The 13,803-nt window shown below is 41.8% G+C and overlaps 2 protein-coding genes across 3 annotated transcripts; one reads left to right on the top strand and one right to left on the bottom strand.

Annotated features, from left to right (window-relative positions):
- Nucleotides 1-293: 293 nt before the first annotated feature.
- On the top strand, nucleotides 294-5,433 carry LOC111974686 (complexin-4-like). The gene is made up of 3 exons (XM_024002611.2): nucleotides 294-581; nucleotides 2,714-2,801; nucleotides 4,691-5,433. The coding sequence occupies exons 1-3, from the start codon at nucleotides 517-519 to the stop codon at nucleotides 4,916-4,918; spliced, it is 381 nt and encodes a 126-aa protein (XP_023858379.1). The 5' UTR covers nucleotides 294-516; the 3' UTR covers nucleotides 4,919-5,433.
- Nucleotides 5,434-5,481: 48 nt separating this feature from the next.
- On the bottom strand, nucleotides 5,482-12,861 carry malt1 (MALT paracaspase 1). Of its 2 annotated transcripts, XM_024002609.2 has the most exons (17): nucleotides 12,472-12,861; nucleotides 11,937-12,103; nucleotides 11,612-11,733; nucleotides 10,965-11,112; nucleotides 10,494-10,678; nucleotides 10,184-10,280; nucleotides 9,978-10,025; nucleotides 9,396-9,419; nucleotides 9,171-9,215; nucleotides 8,788-8,991; nucleotides 8,393-8,570; nucleotides 8,164-8,235; nucleotides 7,927-8,054; nucleotides 7,488-7,637; nucleotides 7,219-7,376; nucleotides 6,693-6,818; nucleotides 5,482-6,413 (listed from the first exon to the last, which is right to left on the bottom strand). In XM_024002609.2, the coding sequence occupies exons 1-17, from the start codon at nucleotides 12,618-12,620 to the stop codon at nucleotides 5,964-5,966; spliced, it is 2,451 nt and encodes an 816-aa protein (XP_023858377.1). In that variant the 5' UTR covers nucleotides 12,621-12,861; the 3' UTR covers nucleotides 5,482-5,963. The 2 variants fall into 2 exon arrangements, with proteins under 2 accessions (XP_023858377.1, XP_023858378.1); XM_024002610.2 differs by lacking the exon at nucleotides 9,978-10,025.
- Nucleotides 12,862-13,803: the final 942 nt, after the last annotated feature.

A 13,803-nucleotide genomic window follows, 5' to 3' on the forward strand; every position in this document is an offset into this window, starting at 1 on the left:
ATATGGTTGGTGATATAAGGGGATTAAGGTCAAACTCACACAAGCAGCATGACACGGATTAGGCCTAGTGAGTAGTGCTCTGCCCTGTCTTTAGTGGAATATACCACTATACCAGTCTACACCACAATGTTACCCATCTCAAAAGCAGTCCCTGTGAACTTTACTTTTATTACTTTTATTAAATGTTTTAATTTAAATAATCTGTCCCCAAAAGGATTAATCCAGATCATGGCGTTGGCAGGAATGACTCTGATTATGAGGGCTTATGTAGTCAGCCGGCCCATCAGGGATCAGTCGTGCCCTTCACATTGCCATCCCTCAGTCGAAGGCTGGGACTCAGTGACCAAAACTTGAGGACAGAAAAAACAAGTGTTGCCTGCAAATCCCCTTGTAGGATATTCACACAGTTGAAGCTGATGGTAAGTAGTGGAGCAGTTTGGTGAAGAGCTACAGTAGTAGAGCACTGTCCAGTCCAGCTCTCTCCTACAGTGGACTACCAGAGGAAACATTGTCTCCATGGCCACCGAGGGGATGTCTAGAGAGGAGGCAGAGGAGTACCAGAAACAGCTGGTGGAGGAAAAGTAAGTCACTACTAGAGTTGCCATCAATTTTCTGTTAATTACCTAAATTACTGAATATTCTGGTAACTTCGGTAAATTACCGGTAGCTTTGCAACCCTAGAAAGGAATGCTTTAGGGTTGGGGTCCATTCCATTTCAATTCAGCCAAATACAATTGAAATTAAATGGAAAATACGTTGACAAATTATGCTCTTGAATCTGACCCCAACCTCCTTGGAATTATTAAAATGGCCAGTTTTTTATTCAATAGCAAGCAAAAGCAGAGCTTTTAGTTTTAAACTTTCCCTTTTGTGAAAAATTAGAGCTACACTGCATGATCAAAAGTATGTGGGGAAATCATGGCATTAATATTGAGTTGGACCCTACTTTGCTGTTATAACAGCCTCCACTCTTCTGGGAAGGCTTACCACTAGATGTTGGAACATTGCTGCGGGAACTTGCTTACGTTCAGCCACAAGAGCATTAGTGAGGTCGGGCACTGATGTTGGGCGAATAGGCCTGGCTCGCAGTCGGCGTTCCAATTCATCCCAAAGGTTAGGGCTCTGTGCAGGAAGGAATGCTTTAGGGTTGGGGTCCATTCCATTTCAATTCAGCCAAATACAATTGAAATTAAATGGAAAATACGTTGACAAATTATGCTCCTGAATCTGACCCCAATCTCAAGTTCTTCCACATCGATTACAAACCATTTCTGTATTGACCTCGCTTTGTGCACAGGGGCATTGTCATTCTGAAACAGGAAAGGGCCTTCCCCCAAACTGTTGCCACAAAGTTGGAAGCACAGCATCGTCTAGAATGTCATTGCATGATGTAGCGGTAAGATTTCCCTTCACTGGAACTAAGGGGCCTAGCCCGAGCCATGAAAAACAGCCCCAGACCATTATTCCTCCTCCACCAAACTTTACAGTTGGCACTATGCATTGGGGCAGGTAGCGTTCTCCTGGCATCCGCCAAACCCAGATTCGTCTGTCGGACTGCCAGATGGTGAAGCATGATTCATCACTCCAGAGAACGCGTTTCCACTGCTCATCTTAGGCTTGTGTGGCTGCTCTGCCATGGAAACCCTTTTCATGAAGCTCCCGACAAACAGTTATTGTGCTGACATTGCTTCCAGAAGCAGTTTGGAACTCGGTAGTGAGTGTTGCTATAGAGGACAGACGATTTTTACGCTACATGCTTCAGCACTCGGCAGTCCCATTCTGTGAGCTTGTGTGGCCTACCACTTTGCGGCTGAGCCATTGTTGTTCCTACACATTTCCACTTCACAATAACAGCACTTACAGTTGACCGAAGCAGCTCTAGCAGGGCAGAAATTTGACAAACTGACTAGTTGGAAAGGTGGCATCCTATGACGGTGCCACATTGAAAGTCACTGAGCTCTTTAGAAAGGCCATTCTACTGCCAACGTTTGTCTATGGAGATTGCATGGCTATGTGCTCGATTTTATACACCTGTCAGCAACCGGTGTGGCTGAAATAGCTGAATCCACGAATTTGAAGGGGTGTTCACATACTTTTGTATATATAGCGAATGTTTGAATTAGACCATATGTGAAGTATAAAAGCCAAACAGATGTAAGGGAGATACAATGGCAATGAAAAAAACACTTGTAAATGTACCTTGAGTCAAGAGTAATAAAAATAAACATATTTTTAAAAAATTGTGAAGAATGTTTTACCACATATTAGGTTCATATCACAAGAGTAAAACTGAAAGCAGACTACCACCATGCAGTCCTAGATTACATCACATCCAGATTATTTCTGAATAACTTTCTGTCTCCAATTGCTAAAATTGGTGGATTGACAAATGCTGTCATAATCTAGAGATCAACACAAACAAAAGTATTACTCTGCGGCCCTAGAAACTGAGTCTTCATATTGTATTTGATTTAGAAGTGACACCAGTAACATGTGATTGACTGATATGAAAATGGCAACGCCATTAGGAATTATGATTACACAAATGCCTAGAAACACATTATCTCTGAAAATATAATGCTAACCTTTACACAACCAGTATCACACAGTGAAAATACAATGCCTTTTAACCATTTTGGATATTCTAATCAACAATATATTAAAACGTTTTTATAGTTTTGATAACATGGTTTCTGTTCTTGTCTGAAAACAGGATGGAGAGAGATTCAGAGTTCTTGGTAAAGAAAGCTGAGAGGGCCACATTGAGAACGTGCTTAAGAGACAAATACAGACTACCAAAGGTAAGACAGTCTCATCTCATTCTCATGTCATATGAAACAAGATGAGAAATTATTTAGATACAAATGCCCTCAATAATAAAAAACTATACTGAACTAAATTATAAAACGCAACATGCAACAATTTCAAAGATTTTACTGAGTTACAGTTCATATAAGGAAATCAGTCAATAAAAATAAATRAATTAGGCTCTAATCTATGGATTTCACATGACTGGAAATACAGATATACATCTGTTGGTCCTTGATACCTTTAAAAGGATCAGAAAACCAGTCCGTATCTGGTGTGACCACCATTTGCCTCGTGCGGCGCGACACGTCTCCTTCGCATAGAGTTGATCAGGCTGTTGATTGTGGCCTGTGGAATGTTGTCCCACTTCTCTTCAATGGCCTTGCGAAGTTGCTGGATATTGGTGGGAACTGGAACAAGCTGTCGCACACGTCAATCCAGAGCATCCCATACATGCTCAATGGGTGACATGTCTGGTGAGTATGCAGGCCGTGGAAGAACTGGGACCGTTTCAGCCTCCAAGAATTTTGTACAGATCCTTGCGACATGGGGGTGTGCATTATTATGCTGAAACATGAGATGATAGCGGCGGATGACTGGCACAACAATGGGCCCCAGGATCTCGTCACAGTATCTCTGTGCATTCAAATTGCCATCAATAAAATGCAATTGTGTTCGTTGTCTGTAGTTTATGCCTGCCCATACCATAACCCCGCCACCACCATGGGGTACTCAGTTCATTTGAAACCCGGGATTCAACCATGAAGAGCACACTTCTCCAGCATGCCAGTGGCCATCGAATGTGAGTATTTGCCCACTGAAGTCAGTTACCGGAGGCCGAACTGCAGTCAGGTCAAGACCCTGGTGAGGACACTGAGCATGCAGATGAGCATCCCTGAGACGGTTTCTGACAGTTTGTGCAGAATTTCTTCGGTTGGGCAAACCCACAGTTTCATCATCTGTCCGGGTGGCTGGTCTCAGACGATCCCGCAGGTGAAGAAGCCGGATGTGGAGGTCCTGGGCTGGCTTGGTAACACGTGATCTGTGGTTGTGAGGCAAGTTGGATGTACTGCCAATCTCTAAAATGACGTTGGAGGTGGCTTATGGTAAAGAAATTAAGATTCAATTCTCTGACAACAGCTCAGGTGGACATTCCTGCAGTCTGCATGCCAATTGCACGCTCCCTCAAAACTTCAGACATCTGTGGATTTGTGTTGTGGGATGTAAACAAATTTGTGAACAAAATTTGACAGAAATAAGCTTTTTGTGTGTATGGAACATTTCTGGGTTCATTTATTTCAGCTCATGAAACAAACACTTGCCTTTATATTTTTGTTCAGTATATAATTTTCCCTTTTCTATGAATAACATAAGGTGATAATCTTACGTATCAGTAAATGAGAACACTAACATAAATTAATAACATGATGCAGAGGCTGTGTTGGTGAGTGTCAGAGAGACTCAGTACATGCATGGGAGTCTAAGGCCTGCTAGTCAGATATGCCTAAATACAGTCACAAGATTAAGGCATAAAAAAAAGACTGATCGCAGATATCTCACGTTTGAGCCCAAGACCCAACATGCCCTGTGTTTGTGAGTGTGTGTGCGTGTGTCTGTATGTCATCTGTCTCACAGGATATGCAGGGAGTCTCCCTCTCTTGCAGGGTCATAGAGGGTCACATGTGATGCTAAATTAAGCTGTTGTTTGAAGTGTTAGCTGTTGGACATAAATCCCCTCAGTAAAAACAGGACCTACTGTATGGTAAAATATAGTCCAGGAAGAAAAACAATAGAATTTAGACATGATGATATTGAGACAGTACATGGGTATAATACACTCCTACTCAGCCAGTCTGACCTGTGTCTTTCTTGCTGTGTTTAGAGTGAACAGGATGCAAACCTGATGGAGTCGGCAGGAGACGACATCGACGTGCCAGAAGAACTACTCAAAATGGTGGACGAGGACGCCACAGAGGAGGAAGAGAAGGATTCTATCCTGGGCCAGATACAGAACCTACAGAACATGGACATGGACCAGATCAAGGAGAAAGCGTCGGCAACTATGGTTGAGATGAAATCTAAAGCAGAGGAGAAGTGCTGTCTCATGTGATGAGAGAAAACATTGGTTCAGTTGATTTGAGATTAGTTCCTAAGCACCAAGTTTGACCAAGGATATAACTTCCAAGGTTGGACTTCCCTGAAATATTCCAGCTTTCAAGTATTCTAATCTAGACTGTGGACTTGGATTGATCTGAAACACGTATAGTAGACCTTCTACACAAAGTCTAAATTGAACCAGTCTTAGGTTGGCTAATCTGTCAATAGAGGGTTGAAGAGATGACTCTTAATCGGTCTTCCTCACAAAGCTGTGGGGAAGAGGTCAGGAAAAACATCACAGGGCTGGGAGGGAGTAAGAGTATTTTCGTTGTTGTAATTAAAAAAAGGTTTTCTGTTCTTTTTATATACAGCAACCTCATGTTTTCTTTGCAAGAAGGTACAATTGGGAGGAGAAAAAAAACAATGGTATCATGGTTATAAATGCTCTGAATTGCTTCATGTTAAAAAAGACATCCCTCTGAATTTTCGGCCTTTGTAAAACAGTGTATATAACTGGATTTGGTATTTTCGTTTGTAATAAATAGAGACGAATCATAAGAACCCCATGAAAAACAATCCATGTCCAGAACTCTTGTTTATATAGTGAGACAACGCCTCCCTGTGGATGAAGTTATTACATTTTTATTACATTTAGTAACTGCTCTTAAAGATCATCTATAGAATATGAAAGAGGCTGGTTAAGATCGTTTTAGCAAAGCTTAATATTACACATTATATCATCATTATCTAACAAATGGAAAAATAATCGCAATAAACAACCTTTTCACAGCAGGCTGGATATGTAACCTTTTAAGTACAGCTATACAACTCTGACAGTTATTTCAATTTAAAAATCTAGTCTAAAGTACTAAATACATGTAATCTCCACTAAAGCCAGGCAACTGTATCAAAGAGTTGCCATGGAATAAACTAGGATTTACAGAGTAGACCTACAAAAATCCACCATGGCCATCAGATCTGGGATCAGGCTATAGGAGATAGCAAAACAGCAGAAACAGATCTGGCACCAGCCTACCAATGCCCTAGAGAGGGCCTCATCACTGGTGGTGAAACTGCAGGCTATTAATGAAGACTGTCTGCAGCTCGTTTATGTCATCCGTGGTCTCTATGGGAATGCTGGCTCTGCCAGGGGAGTCACTACTAGTACAGCCATAGCGAGAGAAGCTACAGTTGTCATACAGAGTGGAGCTCACACAACCTGAGCCTCCCACAGCTCCCTGTAAAGGCTCGCACACATCCAGGTAAGGGCTGGAGCAGTGTGGGGAGAGAAGGTCTTGGGGGTGGTGGTGGAGGTGCTCGGCTCTGGGGCTATGGCAGGGGCTGTGGGGCATGGGGCAGGTCTGCAGGCAGCTGTTCCTCCTCATGGTGCGGTACAGGTCTAGTCTGGCGATCAGGGGCTTGCCAATGTTGACGTCAGTGGTCCAGTCCACCAGCTCATCCATGGCCTTGAAAGAGCCCTGTAGACAAACTGTAAACCCCAGCTGATCCTACAGAGGAGAAGACAAGGAGTAGAAGAACATTTTATTAACCTAATATGTTTATACTAGAGCTCTAACGGAGATCAAAACAGTTTAGTCCAAGGTGAGCTCTGCTCTAACATGACACCAGCTACTCCTACAGAGGGGACACAGAGCACACATATGAACAGGAAGGTCGATTTTTTAAAACCTTTTTTCAAGATATCAAACTAAAGGGGCAAAGACAATATAATAATGTCGTAGTAATGTGAGAATGTAGAAAGTGGTGATTATCCTTTGTACACTTACCCTGAGCTTCTGTAGAGAGCTGAGGCGTGTGTACAGGCAGTGCTGGGGAAGACTGCTCGAGAGCAGGTAGATGCCAGTCTCCTCTGGTGTCTCCCTGTTCATCTCTTTGGGGTCAACGTCAAGGTCCTGGACAGAACAACGGAAATGTTTTTGGACAAGACGACCTGCATATGCAACGTTTTCAGGCAGGTGCTGGAGCCTCAGCATCTTCAGCAGACAGACGCTTTACTATGCTCCTAATGTTGTTTCAGTAAACCCAAAGAAAGACAATCGCTCTCATTGGTATTGAACAGAGCTGAGGAAAACCATAATGACATCAGTGGCATATTGATTTTAAATTCCTTTCCCTATCCTCCTATCCCTTTGGTGTTCACTGATCGGAAAAGCTTGGATGGATTAGCTACACCTTTTCAGATCTGTGGACACAAGGGTTAGGGGACAGGGAACAAATTGTGAGAAACTGGTGACAGGAGCTTGGGGAAAGAAACAAGTTTGCATAACAAGGCAAAAAACTGTAGCGTCTCACCGGGGAGAAGTTGGTGACGTGAGCCTGACAGAAGAACATGTCCTCTGGTTTCTTCACGATGTGGGTGTAAATGACCAGCACGTTGGAGAACTCTGCAGCGAAGCCCAGCTTGATCTGAGCCCCACAGTCAAAGTCCAGAGACATACTCTCAGGCAGTTCTAGAATGAAAACACAACATTATGTCCACAATAAGTACATTGAATGCTTCAGCTAAACAATTCAAATTGAAATGTACTGCATTTACTTTCATTGGTTGATCGTGTCCTTACCGTGAGCCTTGGCCCACTGACGGTTGTGAGCCAGGGCCATGTCAGAGCTGTCACCAGGCAGTACAGGGTCAGTCAGAGCCCTCCTCTCTGATAGGCTGCTGCGGATCTCCAGAGCCTGCTTCCCCTTAGTGGCATCGAACTGGCCCATGTCTGGATAACACAAACAACACCATAACAACATTACCTCAGGCTCTCACAGAATAAATTTGTTAGGCAAGGTATTATTGCCATGATAATAGATGCATGTAAGTATACAGGGTAGCATAGGATAGATTTGTTTCTGTACTCCTGTTACTTATTTTGCACGGGACTGCAATAGATCAATACTGTATATTTCATGCTACATTGATTTGTACTCCATGACCACAAATACTATAGATGGGGTGACATTTACTAAATGATTAGTTCACCAATACATAATTGGTCCATTGCTCCTTACCCTCAGCCACTCTGTCCAGCAACACAGTGATCTTCTCATCCTCCAGAAGACGTTTCTTCAGAAACTTGACGAAGACACCGTTAGTGAATCCACTAGAGCTCAGCTCAAACGCTTCTGCATCTTGGCAGCTGCACAATAGAAGAATGGAACAGAATTGGGGAATATATCATTTAATTTGTTCATACAAAGTTACGAATAGAAGTTTAGACATATTTGAGTGATCATCAGATTACTTACGTTGCATATCCAAAGACAATGTTAGCTGTGACCCTCAATAGTATGTTTGGGGTTGTATCATCATGAATATTTCTAAAAATCAAAATGTAATAGTTACAGTATTACAACAAACAAGAAATGGTGAGTGGTCTATATCCCATGTTACTAACAGGGAAGGGACATTGAATAGTAGTGAAAAACAAATACATAAAACAAACATGGTTAGCACACTATACTAGTCTTTACCCACCGCTTCCTGCACATATCCAGCAGGAACACATTGAGGCCTGTCTCCTTCTCCTGCATCAGTTTGAGGATGCTCTGCACACACAGGCAGTTGGCTGAGTGATAYGGGTTTGGAGCATCCACCGGTACCATGAAGCTGTTGCCATAGTTCTCATAACCATGTCCAGCATAGTACAGCAAACCTAGGAAAAGGTTATAGGAGTGAATTGAACGTGACAGTAAATAGAGCAGTCAATGAAATAAGACTGAAAATAGACTTCACTTTTTAAACTAGTATTTTATTTTTTATGATTCACTATATTTTTGGAAAACCAGATCAAATAAACTAATATTTGACTGATCAAATTCTTCTAGGTCGGTCTCTCATACTCTAATAGGCCATAATAATGAATGGCGTACCATAGACACCCTTGTGAAGTAAGAGCAGAAACTCGTCCACGGCGTTGCGCATCTCTGACTCGGTGAGATCCAGCAGCGATACTACCTTGAAGTTGAGCTGGCGCAGGAGGTTGGTGAGATCATACACATCCACCATTGGCGCCTTCAGCTGGGGGTGGTTCCGGTACGAGAGGTTCCCGATTAGCAGGGCCACTTTATCTGTCGCTGTGATGAGAGACAAATACCATCAATGACTACGAGTTGAAATCAGTTGTGGAAAAATGTAACATATTGACCAACATGGAGAAAAAATTGTACAGAATAAATGTTAAGAGGCATTTGGTATTCTAGCAGTAATAAAAGGTAACCAAGTACTGGGTGGATTCATTTTTTGTTCTGCTTACCATAAGGTGGTTCTTGATTGCTGTTCAGGATTAGTTCACTGGCACCTACAATCACAACACTATCATTATATTATACAGATATTACACATGGTGGAATGGTTGATAAACATTCTCAGGAGATAAACTGCTATATGTAATGTGCAGAAACATCTATAATTTCCGGAAACAATGTCCAATAAACAGTGATAGATCATCTCAGATATACGTTCAATGCGTGTCACTTACCAGCTCCAAAGGCAAAAACATCATCTGTGGGAAAACAATTTTAGAACAATTACTAGAATTTATATTTCCTGTGCTTTCATTTCAACTGAATTAAAGTAAAAAGTGTCACTGATTAGGTGGGGGTCAGTCAGAAGCCAAACGGATCAACATGCCTAATGTTAGCCATTAGTAAATGAGTACCCACTGAAAATATGTCCTGTCTTGAACATTTACAAATATTAATTGGAAATTAATACGCGACATCTAAGCTGAATCACTGAAAGCTGTGAATGATTATATAATTGAAATGTAGCGATTTTGAGCGTCGGTAAAGACAATTTTTCAAATTACAGACATTTTCATACTTTCTGTGGGATTGTTATGATTATGATGTGCTCTCAAAAATATAAATCAATCAAATGAACGGGCAAAAATCCAAAGGATGAAAAAAATGCATGCAACACATGGAACCAAACCCTCCTTCTCTATAAAAACCGATTAATTTTGCCATCCCACTGTTTCCAACATGGCCCTGTTGTATTCATGCACATACTGTACATCTCAGGTGGCCAAACTAAGAGAAACGAGGCACTTCAACTATACCTTCAGAACACTCCATTGCCCCTGAAAACTGGACAGATATCCTTGGTCCTTTCATTCAAGAACAAGAGTAAGTAATCATCAAGAACTGTCACCAAATTCAATGTGAGTCGTTTTTGCTCATATTGTATACTGATAAACAGACCTTTTGTTGAGGCTAGGATCAATATCATTATTATAGTACYGTAAAATAAAGGACAGTGACATACCCACTAAAACGTCTACTTCATTCGTCCACGTCCTTTCGTTGTTAATACAAATCTCACAGCGATACTTTCCATGATGTTCCAGCAGCAGATACGGAATCTGTTTGAATTAACAAACAAGATCAAGCTATTTGAAAAAAATTCCAACTAACTCTAACTGTTTTCATCTGATTTGTACAACATTCAACAGTATTGTAGAGTTACTGTACTGTAACTACAAAATATACTGTAACAGTGTAACTTTAATAGTATAAAAGTGGAACCTTCTACATAAGCGCTCAAGGATGTTAGCATCCTCCTCTGACCTCCTTACCGTGAGTCTCCTCTTGGAGGCCTCTGGAAAGTGAAGGGGCACCCCGTTCCTGTGCCACTGGTAGCGGGGGATAGGCCTCCCTACCGCCCCACACTCCAGCTGCAGAGAGTCCCCCACCAGCAGTCTCTGGCCCTGGGGCTGGATCACCACCTTCAGCCTGCCCTCCAACGAGTGGGATCCCAACCCTGCATGCAAAACATAAGTTTATTCAATGTGCAGTCGCTCTGGGGGCGAGTTTAGCRAAAGCTTTGGAGGGATAAAAGATGACGTTAGTGCTACAAAGCGTTCAGCAAACTCAAACCCTGTTTTGTCTGTCTTTCACAGAAAGGAGGAACCGACAACATGTAGAAAATGTTAGCCTTATTAAAATGGAAACTGATAGAAATAAAATTCAAAAAATCCCAGGCAGAAGAAAGATATAATAACAATGTTGTCCATGAACTGATTGGGAGGTAAAAGATAGTGTCTCACCATAAGCTGTTGCAACATTCAGGACATCCACCTGAGCCCACTGGCTGAACTCAAAGGAGTCTCCACAATTAACCCTGCAGATGTAGAAGCCTGCGTCTGTCAGTTGGACTGGGCTAATCACCAGGTCTGGAGAAGAACTGTTGTGTACCTGGAGAAGTCACAATGTATCAAATCAATTCAAAACACATGAAATATACATCTCTACTTGCACACTCATCTTCTGCACATCTATCACTCCAGTGTTTAATTGCTAAATTGTAATTATTTCGCCACCATGGCCTATTTATTGCCTTACCTCCCTTATCCTACCTCATTTGCACACATTGTATATAGACTTTTTCTATTGTATTATTGACTGTATGTTTGTTAATTCCATGTGTAACTCTCGTGTTGTTGTTTGTGTCGCACTGCTATGCTTTATCTTGGCCAGGTCGCAGTTGTAAATGAGAACTTGTTCTCAACTAGCCTACCTGGTTAAATAAAGGTGGAAAATATATATATCTCATTATGAAGCCACAGCTGTCACAATGTTATCTGGTCAAGATATCAGCAATATGATTATCTGAAAACATGTTTAATGACATGTTTACAACCAATGCATAAAYAGTACGGTCTACCTTCAAAACACACCCTAGTAGGCTACCCACCTCCTCCTTGGTTTTGAACCACTGGAATTGAACACCAGCCTTTCCCACAGCATAACAGCTGAGTCGCAGGTTGTGTCCCACTATTATAGCCACAGATTGGGGCTGAATGAGGATCTGGATACCTAAACACAACCATTATGGGAAGGATTTCTCAATAATGATTCAAATATATGTACAATAAATAATCAATACATTTACATACAGGGACCAAAATCAAGAGTCGAGATTAACTTGTCGCCAAAACCATTTATAATCCTGAGCCTTCCCTCCAAGTACCAACCAGATAATAGTCAGTGAATACATCTTCTAAAGATGCTCTGTATACCTGGTGGTTTGACACACTGTAGGGCCTCTGTATGGCCCATGGTTTGTAGTAAGTCTACCAGATGGCCCAGTGTGCACCCTCTGTCTCCCATGAGCCTGAGCAGCACGCGGCTGGGGCTGCCCTCCAGCTCCAACACCTTCAGAGAGCACATCTCCATCTCATCTGAACTGCACAGTGGAGGAAAAGGCAGAATTTATGCACACAGTAATGCACACACTGTCTATGAGACTATTTAATAAGAAAAAATGATAAGTTAGTTCACACTTAGGAAATGAAAAATGCACAGGAATACTGATAACATGTATTATTCTGTTATAACAGTATGTTGACGATAGGGATAACATTTCTACTGTAAAATCAAACAAGTAAACTAACATGTATAAAGAATAACCCTTCAGACTAGCCCAACCGGCCACACGATGGCGCTATTATTCCTTTTAGGTCGTTAGGTAAYACGGCATCAGGAAGAACTACGCCCTCTAAGGATCTCCGCGCGACGGTCAGACTGGCTGTCCGACTGCTTAATTAGGCTTACCTCACCCTAAAACGCCGGTCATTGCCGACCATCTCCCCGAGTTTACGCCATCCTTTACTGTTGGTTTTATCCAGAACCTCACACAGTTTCCTCATGACAGGTTCTTTCAGAAAATGTAAGTTTAAAGACCGGTCAGATGAATCCGACATCTCAACGAGTTACTGTAGTTCAGTTCAGTCAATTTGAAAAAGTTACTTGCAAAAAGATCTGAACATTTGTGAAATGAAAAATATGTCGTAGTTTCAAATCAGGTGTTCTACACAGAAGAGGTAGATACATGGGCATGGTCGCTGCAGAAGTTTGGGGGATTTCCGAAGATCATTCTGGGGAGGGCCAAAAAGACACACATCTTCAGACGAGTTGGTGTTACTTCCTGAAACAGCTTACAAATAGTGATATACACTCCTACCACTGGGTGGGACTTTCGGTTTAGTTATGGGTCTTCCGTTTTTGCCCCAATACTCTAAACTCGCATCCTTCCTTACCTCCTTGATAACGATATTCTCTGAAGGAGAGAGAGAAATGGAAAGGGGAATACCTAGTCAGTTGTACAACTGAATGGATTCAACTGAAATGTATCTTCCGCATTTAAACCCTAATTGGGTTGAATAATTCCGAATTAAAACTATTATTATTACTTATAAACTGCCTAAAGGATTCCCACATCTGAAATAAATTATTTGTATTCATCTGTTTGGTTCAACTTTAATTATTTCTAGTCATAGATCATCTCACATTTTTCAATGGTTAGTAATACCAAATATGTTCAATTATACTGACAAGATAGTCGAGTGACCACTCTAACAATGAAAATACATGTCCTCAAAGATGTAGAGCAGGAGGGTGGGGGCGAGATCAGGTGTGACCATTCTAGCCAATGAGAGGGCAGATACGCCTGTGAACAACAGGCACAACTCCGATATATAGTCATATTTTTCAGAGTTGCCAAAAAGCCACGTGGTCCACTTATATTAGTGCATTCATAAAAACCGAACCATTTTCTACTCATAAAAACCTAACCATTACAAAACTTCTATTCCATCAAATAAGCCTCAGGTAGCAAATTAGCAATTACATTTTTTGTTGACCAAATTCAACATGCTCATTGTCGAATAACATCTACGGGCTGTAGTGGAGCGGCCGAGAGTTTCAGGTTCCTTGGTGTCCACATCACCAAAAAACTATCATGGTCCAAACACACCAAGACAGTCGTGAAGAGGGCATGACAACACATTTTCCCCCTTAGGAGACTGAAAAGATTTGGTATGGGTCCCGGAATCCTCAAAAGCGCCACCGAGAGCATCCTGACTGGTTGCATCACTGCCTGGTATG

The sequence above is a fragment of the Salvelinus sp. IW2-2015 genome, linkage group LG15 (genome assembly GCF_002910315.2).
Source record: "Salvelinus sp. IW2-2015 linkage group LG15, ASM291031v2, whole genome shotgun sequence".
In the NCBI taxonomy this organism is placed as follows: domain Eukaryota; kingdom Metazoa; phylum Chordata; class Actinopteri; order Salmoniformes; family Salmonidae; genus Salvelinus; species Salvelinus sp. IW2-2015.

Bases quoted from the DNA above. Each gene is read 5' to 3' on its own strand.
- LOC111974686 (XM_024002611.2), top strand. From the start codon at position 517: ATGGCCACCGAGGGGATGTCTAGAGAGGAGGCAGAGGAGTACCAGAAA. The intron at 582-2,713 runs GTAAGTCACTAC...GTCTGAAAACAG, and splicing joins AAACAGCTGGTGGAGGAAAA to GATGGAGAGAGATTCAGAGT. The intron at 2,802-4,690 runs GTAAGACAGTCT...TGCTGTGTTTAG, and splicing joins ACAAATACAGACTACCAAAG to AGTGAACAGGATGCAAACCT.